Source organism: Thalassophryne amazonica, chromosome 7 (assembly GCF_902500255.1).
Source record: "Thalassophryne amazonica chromosome 7, fThaAma1.1, whole genome shotgun sequence".
Classification (NCBI taxonomy): Eukaryota; Metazoa; Chordata; class Actinopteri; order Batrachoidiformes; family Batrachoididae; genus Thalassophryne; species Thalassophryne amazonica.
Window position 1 is genome coordinate 100,622,190 of NC_047109.1, and position 13,732 is coordinate 100,635,921.

The 13,732-nt window shown below is 42.6% G+C and overlaps 1 protein-coding gene across 1 annotated transcript in view; it reads left to right on the plus strand.

Moving 5' to 3' along the window:
• The window catches only part of cdkal1 (CDK5 regulatory subunit associated protein 1-like 1), a 564,681-nt gene that overhangs the window by 515,547 nt on the left and 35,402 nt on the right, over nucleotides 1-13,732 (plus strand). The window contains exon 14 of the mRNA XM_034175248.1: nucleotides 10,268-10,432. Coding sequence (XP_034031139.1) covers nucleotides 10,268-10,432 — 165 coding nt within the window. The remainder of the gene's footprint in view (nucleotides 1-10,267; nucleotides 10,433-13,732) is intronic.

Sequence of the window (13,732 nt, forward strand, 5' to 3'; positions counted from 1 at the left end):
AAAAAGTTATTTATAATTTAGTAAAGCTTGGTCTCAGCCATCATATACGACGGCGTCGACCCCAGACGGTTAAACTCTTAGATCTTCAGCAGTTGTATTTATAAAGAGAAACTGCATGAACTATACAAGTTTTTTTTATTTTCTCATAATAAGTTTATTCATTGAGGAGAAACAAATGCTAAATTATTGTTGTTTCGTACCTTAATTTTTGTTCAGCATTTGTGACCCGTCTTCATGAAGTTAGATGCAAAAATGTTGAAATTGGCCCTATCCTGCAATGATAAAGAAACTTTAAAAAAATTACTGGATCCAGATCGTGTTCTGGATCATTACCAAAATTTAATGACTTCTAAGTTAGGCCAAGATCCCTGATAATAATTTAATTGAAATGCGTGGAGGATTTTTTGAGTAATCCTGCTAACAAACCAACCAACAAACAAACGAACGTGACCGAAAACATAACCTCCTTGGTGGAGGTAATAAACATGAATCTCACCTCCAACAGCGGTCCAGGAGTGTTTGACAGCATGGACGTGGATGTGGAGCCGGACCGCAGCCTGTGATTAAAATCCTCTCACCCAAAATAAAAAAATACATCCCATGTGACAATCCAGCCATCGCGGTGTCCAGAGTTGTGTTGTGCTGCTGAAGTGAGCAAAAAAGAAAACACAAATTAAAGTTCCCTGGAAAGGCTCCGTCTGACGCATGGGACAGCATGGCCCACTGCCAGCAAACATTCAGCGAAGCTGTCCAGTGGTGCGTGCGTGCTTAATGGCTCATATGCATGCACACACCTTGCAAGCGCACAGCGCACGTGTGTGCATGGCACACTCGCGCTTCACGCACACGCGTGCACTTGTGCGTGAGGAACACAGCGCTGCCTCCCACTCCGGTCCCGTGTTTGCCATCCAGACATTTGGACATTGGCCTGTGTCATCTACCTGTTGTCTACATGTGCTTTGCATGCCGTCGTGGCGGTGGGGATGAGGTAATTCGGATGTGTTCTGACACTGCTGACCACGCCTCTTTTCCTCCCGACTGCGTCGGATTATGGCAATATTTGCTCTGTCGGGCATAGTTCCTGCACATTCTTGCCATGTGTGACGGGGGTTTAAGAGAATTTTTTCAGGCCTGCTGGGACTCATACTCCCCCCTCCCCACCAAAAAAAAAAAAAAAAAATCGAAGCTCAGGAATGTAAAAGCTAAAGTAAAGTGATGTGGTCATTATATAGTCCTTCCACAGTTCTGCATTGGTGGTTTCAATAAAACAAAAAAACCTACTTTTCACAGAACAATATGCTAATATTTTCATAATAAAGAATACCAAAAGACCAAGATCACTCAGTTTCAGCTTCACGATCAACACCACTAACTGCATGGGTGCACACAATATATTTGGGTACAAATCCAAATTTAACGTTCGTACTTAATGCCAGAATCTCACCAGTCATCACTGACAGATCTCAATGTGCATCTGCAGCCACTTTTTTCTTTAAAGCTTAAGTCTAGATGCTCTGGAAGCATGTCCACATAAAGAAGACTATTTCTTGTGTAACCCGCTGGGTGACAGTCGGTAACCCTCATTCATTTGCTGCACATTGGCAGACTTGCTCTTCCACAAACCATCACTCAAGACCACGTTAGGAATCACAGATTTCGTACTTCTTTTTTATGACTTTAGTAGCACTGACTATGGTGAAACATAAGTTATTGAGGACTTTTTACAATGAAAATAGCGAGGCAGCTGCACACGGGGAGGGGGAGGTAAAGGTTTTTTTTTTATGTCTGACTAATATCCAACTTTTTTAAGTAGTCAAAATCTGTAGAGTAGATGTCACATTCTGACATGACACCTTCTTTTGAAAGCTCTGACTGCACGGATGCAGACAGCAGTGGGAGCTTTTTAACATCGTACTTCAGTCAGATGACACCCGGTATGGTTAAAAATAATAATAACTGCCAAGTTGTCAGATCAATATAAAAAATAACATTTGCTCCACAGAAGATGGTTTCTGTGAGAGAACACCAGAATCAGTGTTCTGGCTGTGCTGACTAGATATAAATTATTATTGACATATGTACAAATTAATGGATATCTGGCTGTATTTTTCATTGGTGTTATTAAAAAAATATTTCTGCAGTGTAAACACTGGAACGTGTTTCACTCCGTTTCGTATCACAATAGGATGGGAACAACCGGATTTGGGAATTATTGTGGTCTATATATTCTTTCACCTTGTAACTCAATTCCAATTCAATCCTGTTTGTGACTACTTTTAAGATAATCCTTTTTTGTATACAAACAAGTGATTGATGGCATCAGGCTATCATCAAGCAGTAGACTTCAACCCTTTCGAGCATGGATGGACAACAGTGTTTCATGAAGGGCCAAGAGGGTGCCAGTTTTCCTCCTCAGCAGGTGGCTTAATGGTGGAGCTCCTTCACTTAACATAAAGGCCTAATCAACCTGCTAAGGTGATTGGTTGCAAGGAAAACTCTTGGCTTCCCCGAGGCTAAGGCCAAGTCTGAGCCCTAGGTCTCCAAGGCCAAGACCGAGTCACAACAACTCAAGGCTGAGGTCACACCGTCCAAGGCCGAAGCCGAATATTATACAAAGTCTGTAATAGTTGTGGTAAAAAAAAAAATCACAGTTCGTTGAGAAAAGGTGGATGAACAGATTTTATCACCAAATAGCTTGCGAATCAAGAGCGCAAAAGAGACGAAAGAGGAATGAAATGAAACCGAAGCTAATGTTGATCTCGACGCTTTAAACAAAACGCGCCTGGAGCCACTGCTGGAGCAGTGTGTGTCTGCATCTATGCATTCCAGGACTCAGCGCTGGGACGGAGCTGCAGCTCCTCCACAAAAGCGCTCAAAAACCGGCTTTTGTACTGTGTGAAAACATTCAGCTGGTTGAACGAAGTTAAACAAAAGGCTAACATTACAAAAACTAAGCAAACGATAGACTGTTACAAAAACTAAGCAAACAGTAATAAACTGTCAAGAACGACAGTAAAACCAAATACAGATGAATTGAGGTTTTCGTTGCCCTTCGTTCAAATTTTTCAACAATTTAAAAATCCTGACGAAGCGACCGCTGCAGGAACGAAGCTGAGTGAAGGTTAAATGATGACAACGAAAGCCAACAAAAGTCCAGATTTCTTGTTTTGTTAGGGCTTTGTTGCCCTTCGTTAAGTGCCGTGTGACTGGGCCTTTACTTTTGTGATGTAATATATTGTGATCACAGACATTAATATGTTACCCGTGTGAAGGAATATAGCAGGGATGGGCAATCATGTGCCATAAAGGGCCGAGACACTGCAGGTTTTCCGTGCAACCAATCGCCTCAGCAGGTGATTTCATTAATGATCAGGTGTCTCAGCAGGTGATTTCATTGACAACCAGGTGTTTATGTTCAGAGTAGAAGCTCATCAGCAACCCACCTGCTGAGGTGATTGGTTACATGGAAAACCTGCAGTGTCTCAGCCCTCGATGTCCACCCCTGGAATATAGTAATGCTTGGGTAGTGACAAGGCTGTTTCAGAAGATTTTTACATGCTGGTACTTATAGAGCATGCGTCTATGTGTGCATGTATGAGGACTGTCCAAAAAGTAAGGGACCTTTTTATTTTTTGCAAGAACCATATGGATTTGAATCACGTGTGATTGCATCAGCCAAGCTTGAACCTTCGTGCGCATGCGTGAGTTTTTTCACGCCTGTCGGTTGCGTCATTCGCCTGTGAGCAGGCTTTGTGTGAGCAGTGGTCCACCCCCTCGTCGGATTTTTATTGCGAATAAATGTCTGAACGATTTGGAGCTTTGCTGCATCAAATTTTTCCAGAAACTGTGAGAGACCTCCAGCTGGACACCATTCAGAAAATTTAGATGGTTTTCAGCGATGATTTTATGGGGATTACACAGATTAAGGAGTGCTCCAGCCAGTTTAAAGACCGCCCACAGCTGCTGAGAGCCGATCGGCAGGCTGAAACAACCAGATCATTTCCAACGTGAAGGCTTTGTTGATCCGGGACGTCGTCTGACTTTCACAAAAAAGGCAGAAGGCATGGACATCAGCACTTTTTCAGCACATTCTACTGTTACAGGAGTTTTTTTCATGGAAAGAGAAACGGAGGATTGCACCACCATGCTGCTCATGGCGCGGGACAAAACCACCTCCGTGTTGGTCTCACAGGATGGCTTTCAGGTGGCTTTCAGACGGCTTCCGGTTGCTTTTCAGTCGTGTGAGTATCCGAGGAATTGTGCATGAGCTGGACATGCCCCAACATGTCCTGTGAGGCTTCATCATGGCGTTGCTTTGCGCCATGCAGCTCCGTCCTGACGCGCGGAATTCCTCCGCATGTCTGTCTCAGTGTGCCGAAAAAGTGCTGATGTCCACGTCTTCCGCAATTCCTGTGCTAGTCAGACGACATACCAGATCAAGACAGCATCCACTTTAGAAATGAACGGCACATTCCACTGTTACAGGAGTTTCTGTCATGGAAAGAGGAGCACGTCACGGCGAGCCGCATGGTGCATTGCAACGCCGTGATGAAGCCTCACAGGACATGTTGGGGCATGTCCAGCTCATGCACAATTTCTCGGATAGTCACACGACTGAAAAGCAACCGGAAGCTATCTGAAAGCCACCTGAAAGCCGTCCTGTGAGACCAACACGGAGGTGGTTTTATCCCGCGCCATGAGCAGCATGGTGGTGCAATCCTCCGCTTCTCTTTCCATGAAAAAAAACTCCTGTAACAGTGGAATGTGCCGAAAAAGTACTGATGTCCACGCCTTCTGCCTTTTTTGTGAAAGTCAGACGACATCCCGGATCAACAAAGCCTTCATGTTGGAAATGATCTGGTTGTTTCAGCAGGTTTTCAGCCTGTCGATCGGCGCTCGGAGTGTGCCACGCTCTCAGACGCTGTGGGCGGTCTTTAAACCGGCTGGAGCACTCCTTAATCTGTGTAGTCCCCATAAAATCGTCGCTGAAAGCCATCTAAATTTTCTGAATGGTGTCTAGCTGGAGGTCTCTCACAGTTTCTGGAAAAATTTGATGCAGCAAAGCTCCAAATTGTTCAGACATTTATTCGCAAAGGCGTGAAAAAACTCACACATGCACACGAAGGTTCAAGCTTGGCTGATGCAATCACACGTGATTCAAATCCATATGGTTTTTGCAAAAAATAAAAAGGTCCGATACTTTTTGGACAGACCTCGTCGTACTGTGTTGACTAGAAACCCATACATTCAAGCATCATGCACATAGACCATCTTATGCGTATAATTACCGCGATGGGCGCTTTTTCGTTTGGTGGAAAGTAAACTGTGAAAAATAGGGGCAGCCTGAAACCTGCCTCGTCTTGTTCTTTGAGGTCGGACAATGCTAAGGCCAAGGCTAAATCTGGGTCATTACATGGCGGGGCCGAAGCCAAGGCATCAAAAAATTGGCCTCAGTGGGTAAGAGACAGAGAAAGCCATCTGCACGTGGGGGACATGTAGAGTTTGGGATGTACCGCCCCATGCAGGGCATCTGCGGGACGTGATGGGGAGACATCCCCTTTGTGCCAGGAGCTCCCCTAGTGGCAGATGTACTGAGTTAAGGGGCAAAACATGAATGAACATGGTGTCCAGCTGACAACCCTGCAGAAGAGCCAATGACACTGAAGACAGTGTGCCATTCAGAAACTTCAAAGCCAGAATCAACATCAGCTTGTATTTTTACATTCAAATAGATTTGAAATTTAGAAGCGCTTGGTAAGTTTTAAAAGTTTTTCGGACATTAAATGCAATGAAAACTTTTGCACAGCTTTAAACTTTTTCGCAGTACTGTGTTTGTCATTTATTTTAAAAAATTCCTTTAATCTCACCAAACATAAGGCACCAGATGAATCCTAAAATAGTCTACTTGGATCACACACTCAATCCATAATCTAAAACTTGCAGTGAGAAACCTGTAAATAATCTGCATTTGATGAATATTTTTCATATGTGAAACTAATCTAACTCATTTTCACACTTAATAAATCAGATCAGAGCCTGTGCATGTCGCATCAGTCCTCACAGCGGGTGTCTCAAGCTTAAGCTTGTATTGAATAAAGTAGGTTAGCAAATATACACACAGCCTGGAGCTAGCAGGAGAGCATTTGGCAGCTGATAGCGGCATTGCTTTTTAAACTGTGTTAACATTAAGGCCAGCCCTAAAGACATGGGCATTCCATCTTGCATACATTCACATACATGCACACAGCGGCATGGCTTCAAAGACCCTCCTCAACCCGTGGAAAATTTACTTTTAAACATCTTCAAATAAATCAATTTCTGCCTGCTTTAAACATCATCAGAAACATGTTTGAAGTCATACTTTTTATTAGCAGAAAGGGCAGAAGATGGCAATAATTTTTTTCTTTCCCATTTCCTCTCCTCCTCCTCCTCCTCCTCCTCAACCTCCTCCTCCGCCTTCTTCTCCTCCTCCTTTTCACCTCATGCACGCTATGAATTTGCAAGTGCTGCATACTTCATGTACACCTCATGCACTTTCTGTTTGCGCAATTCAACTTATGTGGAATAGAGCACAAAAGATTTAGGGACCATAGAATTTCATAGGAATGTGTTGTTTGATGTTTTGTTTTCCTTCATTAGCGTAGAAAAGCAAATTTGATATTTGCTAATGTTATTTTCTAAATTAAAGGACATTGATGCAGAGAATTCCTTCATTAATGAAAGTAATTAAACAGCTCTGCAACTATGTTCTGTTACAGAACACAGTTGCAGAGCTGTTTTAATGTGAAAGAAATTGCTGTCTTTGTAGCTATACAAACCACTCTCTGATTGCACAAAGATACACATCAGTGATTGATGAATAAAATAAACATAAATTGTTTTACATGTGTATCAGATTTTTTTACATTCTGCAGTTGTGTGTCAGTCAGGTGCAGATACTCTAGAGCAGTAGTAGTAATAGTAAAGTTTGTTTTATAGCTCTTTAACAGACAAAAAGTGCTTTAAAACATTTAATTAAATGAAAGCAACAGACACAGTTGAGAAAAAAACAAAAATGACACATCTTCAAAGACCACAGGCAATCGAGAAAATGTGAGTTTTCAGCCTGATCTTAAAGACTTCAGCCAATCTCGACCACCTTACCTCAGTCAGGAGACTGCATGAACACAAAAAGAGTGACAACAGAAAAAAAATATAATGCTAGATGTTTTCTCTGCCATATTGTCCTACAGAGAAACACACACACACACACACTGATTTGACACCATGTAGTCCAGGAGCCTACAACCAATTATGACCTCAACAGTACCACAGTAACACTTACAATTCAGCCTCAGTATACGAGGGTCTTTACAAAAATGTATGATAACTTAACCAGAGGGGTAGCTATAGCCAGGTAGGGCTACAGGAAGGATTACATATGTGCCAAATTTAAAAAATACACCAATCATGTTGAAAACTATACCTGAACATTTGATCATAAGGATTACAAAAATGTAAAGTTTGGATTGTCTGTGACTGAAAGTTATGGCGTTATGGGGTACAAACTACAAAAATGACAGAGGCCAATTTTGTACAGGGGTCAAAACATAAAATTGCTTCAACTTTGATAAACGGAAATGCAAGTTAAATTTGATTTTAAAAAGCAAACAAAACAAAAAACTCTGGTTTTGAGTATTTTGAATGCTTGTTCTCCAAAGTAACAGGCAAACAAGGTTGACGTCCATTGGATTCTGTGACATTTGTTATAAAAACATGGTGCAAACTATTCCTTTTTAAAATCCTACAGGCTAAATGAATAATTTGCATCACTTTTAACCAAATTTAAGTGTTGTTTACCTCAGGTGGTACCAAAAACCTGCTTAGCCCATGGATGTAATCTCGTTGTTGCACTTGTAATGACAATGACAATAAATCTCATCCATCCATCCATACAGCAGCAATTCGAGTTCTGTTCCCATGCCATAATATTAAAACACTTTGTCTGGACAGAAACATACTGTCAAGTTCATACTGTATGCAGGTATACACTGTATAGTCCTGCTCACAGACTGATTGCCAGAGACAGGACATGTCCACATCCAGTAAAAAGTCCAGACATCTCCAGTCCACTCACGGAGGATTTGTTCGCACGCGCACATGTGAACAATTAAAAGAAAAGACAAAAAACTGGCTGGCTTCAGGCAGCTCCTCACTCTCCCCTCAAACTCTCTCATAATTGTGTTAAATAAAGGACAAAAAAAGGACATAAGTCCTGCTCACAGACTGATTGCCAGAGACAGGACATGTCCGCATCAAGTATAACTCCAGATATCTCCACATTTACTCACGGACGGTTCATTCACGCGTGCGCACGCAGTTTAAAGGTCACAGGAAGAAAGATAAACTATAACAGAAATTAGAGCGCAGGCCTGCAGCCCTGCACAAGAACAAATATAAACTAGAAGAGAAATCAGAGTGCACAGTCTGGCTGCAGCCAGAATGTCTGCAGATCCTCCTCTGCGTTCTCACCAACTCTCTGTCCCCCCTGTTGTGCGCACCTGACGCAGACATTCCTGCGTCGTCATGACGCCGCATGAAGCAACTCGAAGCAGGCCCGGTGTGAAAGGGGCTTAAGGCGTACTTGCACGCACGTCATCGTGATGATCCCACCATTTGTGTTCCCAGCTGGACTTCATGCTTTGCTACACTGGCTGCCATGTGCTGTGCGCTGGACACCACAAATATAAAATAATTATTTCGTAGCAAATTAATCATTTTCTCTGCGAGTTAGTTGTTGAAAATGGCTCTAATTGCTTCCTGAATCACAGAGGAGTGCTCTAGCAGCAGCTGGTTGAGTGCGTGTGCGCACTGAATGAGACGGAGAAAGCATTTTGAGCTGTCTAAAAAGGTAATTATTTGTCATGTTTACATTGCATTGGCTTGGTAAAACAGTTGCCTGTTATATCCTTTGTGGGCAGTTGTAAAAGTATGTTTGTGATAGATTATTGATTTGACCCTTTGACACTGGTTAGGTCTTATCTGGCCTAGTCTCCATCTCCTATCATATCGCCCTAGCTAAATAAAGACAGACACACTCAGGCCCAGTCCCAATAGTCTCCCTTCACCCTACCACTTCATCGATCCAACCAACCAATCACTGACCACACCCAAGCTCTCCCAATACTTATTAAGCCCATGCACGGATATTGGTAGTGATGCTTTGCAGCCTGTGTCATGCTTTTGAAAGACATTTGATTCAGTTGATTTGGCTACTCTTTGGGATACCTTGAGAATTTGTAGGTATCCCCAGGAAGTTGCTGGCCATGATAGCTAACCTGTACCTAGGTACTCTGTGTACTGAGTGGGAGCAGAGTGTCTAACGTCTTCCCAGTGAGGTCGAGGATTTGCCAGGGATGTTTTCTGGTTTCTGTTCTAAGTGCTTGCATGGACTGTTGTTGGCTAGCATTGCTAGCTAGCTGAGGCTAGCTGTGCCCCCCAGAGCCCCTGCAAGTTTTTTTCAGATTGTACAATTTTCATTTCACAGCCCTGGTCATAATAGTTTCTACAAGCAAGACATTGAAAACATTATACAAGCAAAAGCAGCAAATAAGATGACTGCCTTTTCAGCCAACATCATCAGAACTTGAAGTGATTAATTTTATAGTTGTATTGACAAGAAAAGCATTTGCATATTAACTATATATGAACTTGTTAAGAAAAAAAAATGCATTTCAGTCTAATCTGTAAGTAAAAGTCTTTGTTTTTCTGTTCCATCCTGCTGAGGTCATCCAAGATTTATGGTTACCATGATGAAATAATAATATGAACCAGACAATCCTATTGGATCATCTCACATCTGCTGCTGTAGTTCCCCCCCCCCCCACCTTGAAGGCATCATAAATAGAATTGAACACATCCAGCACACTTTTATGGAAAAGCCAGCAGAGACTAGCTGTATAACAGTTTGGCAAAACAATGGAGAAAATAACATTCAACTGAAAAGCTAATTGAAAGATGTGAAAAATGTGCAGAGGGTTTGCATGTGGTTTAATGATGGATTATTTTGGATTGCATTTCTTTCTTGGTGCAGCCTTTTATCTGGTAACAGCTATACAGTCATCTCCCAAATCGTATTGCTCATCAATCCAGAATCTGCGAGATGGTTACACATACCTGCTCCTCAAGAAGAAGTGAAATCTGAAATGATAACTTGCCAGTGGCTTTGAATGTGAATTGACACATTATTTATTCATTTTTTATCTGCCCGTCTTTGCTTTCCTTGCAGGTCCTGGTACCTAAGACGTCTAAGTTCAAAGGGAAGATGATAGAGGTGGACATCTACGAGGCAGGAAAGCACTTCCTAAAAGGCCGTCCAGTCGAAGACAGTAAGCTGTTCACGCCATCCATTGCTGCACCACTTCAGAAAGGCGAGGTGTCCGGCCTGATGCAGGTACTGTGCACACAAGCTCTCTCACGGATATGCATAATTTAGCACACGTGCATGCACAATTGCATATACGTGGAACACCACAACTGCGGGAATATGTATGATTACCACATTAAAAGCACATATATTGAACTTTTATGGCACATTTGAAGGCCGCTACAGCACAGGAAATGTGTGTGTGAGGTGTTTCTGTGCAATCAAAGTACACCATATTCAATAGATTGTTGTGAAGGTGTAGGAACACGGACCCACAACAGGGGGCGTTAAATGAACGGGCAATGGGTAAGCCAAACAGTAACAATTTAATGTCGTAGTGCACAACGAAATACAGACAATCACAGTTTAGGTACCACCGAATTACAGATTTGAGTGACGTGTGGGCAGGCTTGAGGATAGGAGACATCCGTCCTGAGCCGAGCCGGATCCCACACGGCCTTCACCGCCAACGGATCTGAAGAACACCGGAGCCGCCAAGTCCTGGGTCCCCAGGTGGTCACCGTCTCCAGCTGTCAGACCTGGTACTGCTGGCAGAGAACAGAAAAACAGTATTGATGAGTGTGAGTTCGCACACTCAGTAATCCCACAGTCTGTATTCTTTTGGGAGGGAGCACCTCCACCTCCAATCACACACTCGTGCAGCTCCTGTCTAACCACTTATCTGGATGGAGTGTGGACCGAAGCCGTCGCTGATCACACCTAACGTCAATCCAACGGATAAGGAACACCACAGGAATACGGCTGCAAAAAGAGTCCAGCCTATAATGCAGTTTCACGTTCAGCAGAGAAATTACCTCTTCTGATAGCTGATTTCTCGGCGGGGAGGTGGAGTTGCAGTCCGGCCTTTATGGTGGTGGTGATGTGATGTGGATGAGTGACAGCTGGTGCTGATAACGAGTGACAGCTGTCACTCCCGGTTGCTATGACGCCCTCTCATGCTTGAAGCCCGCACTTCAAGCAGGGCGCCATCTGGTGGTGGTGGACCAGCAGTACCTCCTCTTCAGCGGCCCACACAACACAGTCATTAGCAAAACTTTAAGAGTTGTGTATATAACGTTATTGTAATTGTACATCGCAGAGTGTGCGCACACACACACAGACTCACACCACATCAATGTATCTGTGTCACTGCATGTTATTTTTCAGTCTGAATAGCTGTAGCTTATAGGACATGGAGCCACAGAGCAGAATACGATACACTTTATAATTTCACACTCCATCAGCCTTTACTGCCAGACACAAAGGGAGGGAATGGAATGGACAGAGACATGAGGGAGAAAGAGGGATAGCGGTGAAAAGGGAGGAAAAGCAAAAAGAAAGGGTTGGAAGAACAGATGGGACAGAGTAATATACAGAAGAAAGCAGAGCGGGTTCACAGTGAGCCAGTTGACGTGTAACTCGCCTGTTGTGTGTATGAAACATTGAGCAATGTGAACAAGAGCGTGTAAAGTAATTTGCTCATAAAGTCACCGTGTACCTTCAGTTTTCTCCTCGCTAACTGACATAAACACACTTGGGGTTCTCTCAGACCTGTTGACACACAACACTTAGGACATTTTAATGTTTGGTCCATTCTTTAACATTGATGATATTATTGTTGTCTTGACCCACCCCCCCCACCCACACACACACACACACACACATGCACTCACACACACAAAATTTGGTGGTTTTGGGGGTGGGGGTTTAGGAATCATCCTGTCTGTCTGACATTGAATTTTATAAGCGAAACTCCTCTGAAACCTTTTTTGTTTGTTTATTTCACTTCACACAAAGGTTGCACACCGTATGAAAACGTGCATGAAGGAAAATAATTCCAGTCTGATATCTTCAAGGTCTGATTATTGGTCTTTTGTGTTTAATTGATTTGCCATACTTTGTGATGTTGACTTTGTAAGCACAACTCCTCGTAAACTGCTTTATGGATTTGAATGAAACCTCACACAGTGGTTGCATACCATGTGAATATGTGGATTAAGGCAAATCATTGCAGTCAGACACCTTTGAGGTCCAGCAGTTTTTACATTTGTTGTTGTTTTGTGTGTGTGTGTAAATATATATATATATATATATATATATATATATATATATATATATATATATATATATATATATATATATATATCAATCAATCAATCAATCAATCAATTTTTTTATATAGCGCCAAATCACAACAAACAGTTGCCCCAAGGCGCTTTATATTGTAAGGCAAGGCCATACAATAATTATGTAAAACCCCAACGGTCAAAACGACCCCCTGTGAGCAAGCACTTGGCTACAGTGGGAAGGAAAAACTCCCTTTTAACAGGAAGAAACCTCCAGCAGAACCAGGCTCAGGGAGGGGCAGTCTTCTGCTGGGACTGGTTGGGGCTGAGGGAGAGAACCAGGAAAAAGACATGCTGTGGAGGGGAGCAGAGATCGATCACTAATGATTAAATGCAGAGTGGTGCATACAGAGCAAAAAGAGAAAGAAACAGTGCATCATGGGAACCCCCCAGCAGTCTATGTCTATAGCAGCATAACTAAGGGATGGTTCAGGGTCACCTGATCCAGCCCTAACTATAAGCTTTAGCAAAAAGGAAAGTTTTAAGCCTAATCTTAAAAGTAGAGAGGGTGTCTGTCTCCCTGATCTGAATTGGGAGCTGGTTCCACAGGAGAGGAGCCTGAAAGCTGAAGGCTCTGCCTCCCATTCTACTCTTACAAACCCTAGGAACTACAAGTAAGCCTGCAGTCTGAGAGCGAAGCGCTCTATTGGGGTGATATGGTACTACGAGGTCCCTAAAATAAGATGGGACCTGATTATTCAAAACCTTATAAGTAAGAAGAAGAATTTTAAATTCTATTCTAGAATTAACAGGAAGCCAATGAAGAGAGGCCCATATGGGTGAGATATGCTCTCTCCTTCTAGTCCCCGTCAGTACTCTACCTGCAGCATTTTGAATTAACTGAAGGCTTTTTAGGGAACTTTTAGGACAACCTGATAATAATGAATTACAATAGTCCAGCCTAGAGGAAATAAATGCATGAATTAGTTTTTCAGCATCACTCTGAGACAAGACCTTTCTGATTTTAGAGATATTGCGTAAATGCAAAAAAGCAGTCCTACATATTTGTTTAATATGCGCTTTGAATGACATATCCTGATCAAAAATTACTCCAAGATTTCTCACAGTATTACTAGAGGTCAGGGTAATGCCATCCAGAGTAAGGATCTGGTTAGACACCATGTTTCTAAGATTTGTGGGGCCAAGTACAATAACTTCAGTTTTATCTGAGTTTAAAAGCAGGAAATTAGAGGTCATCCAT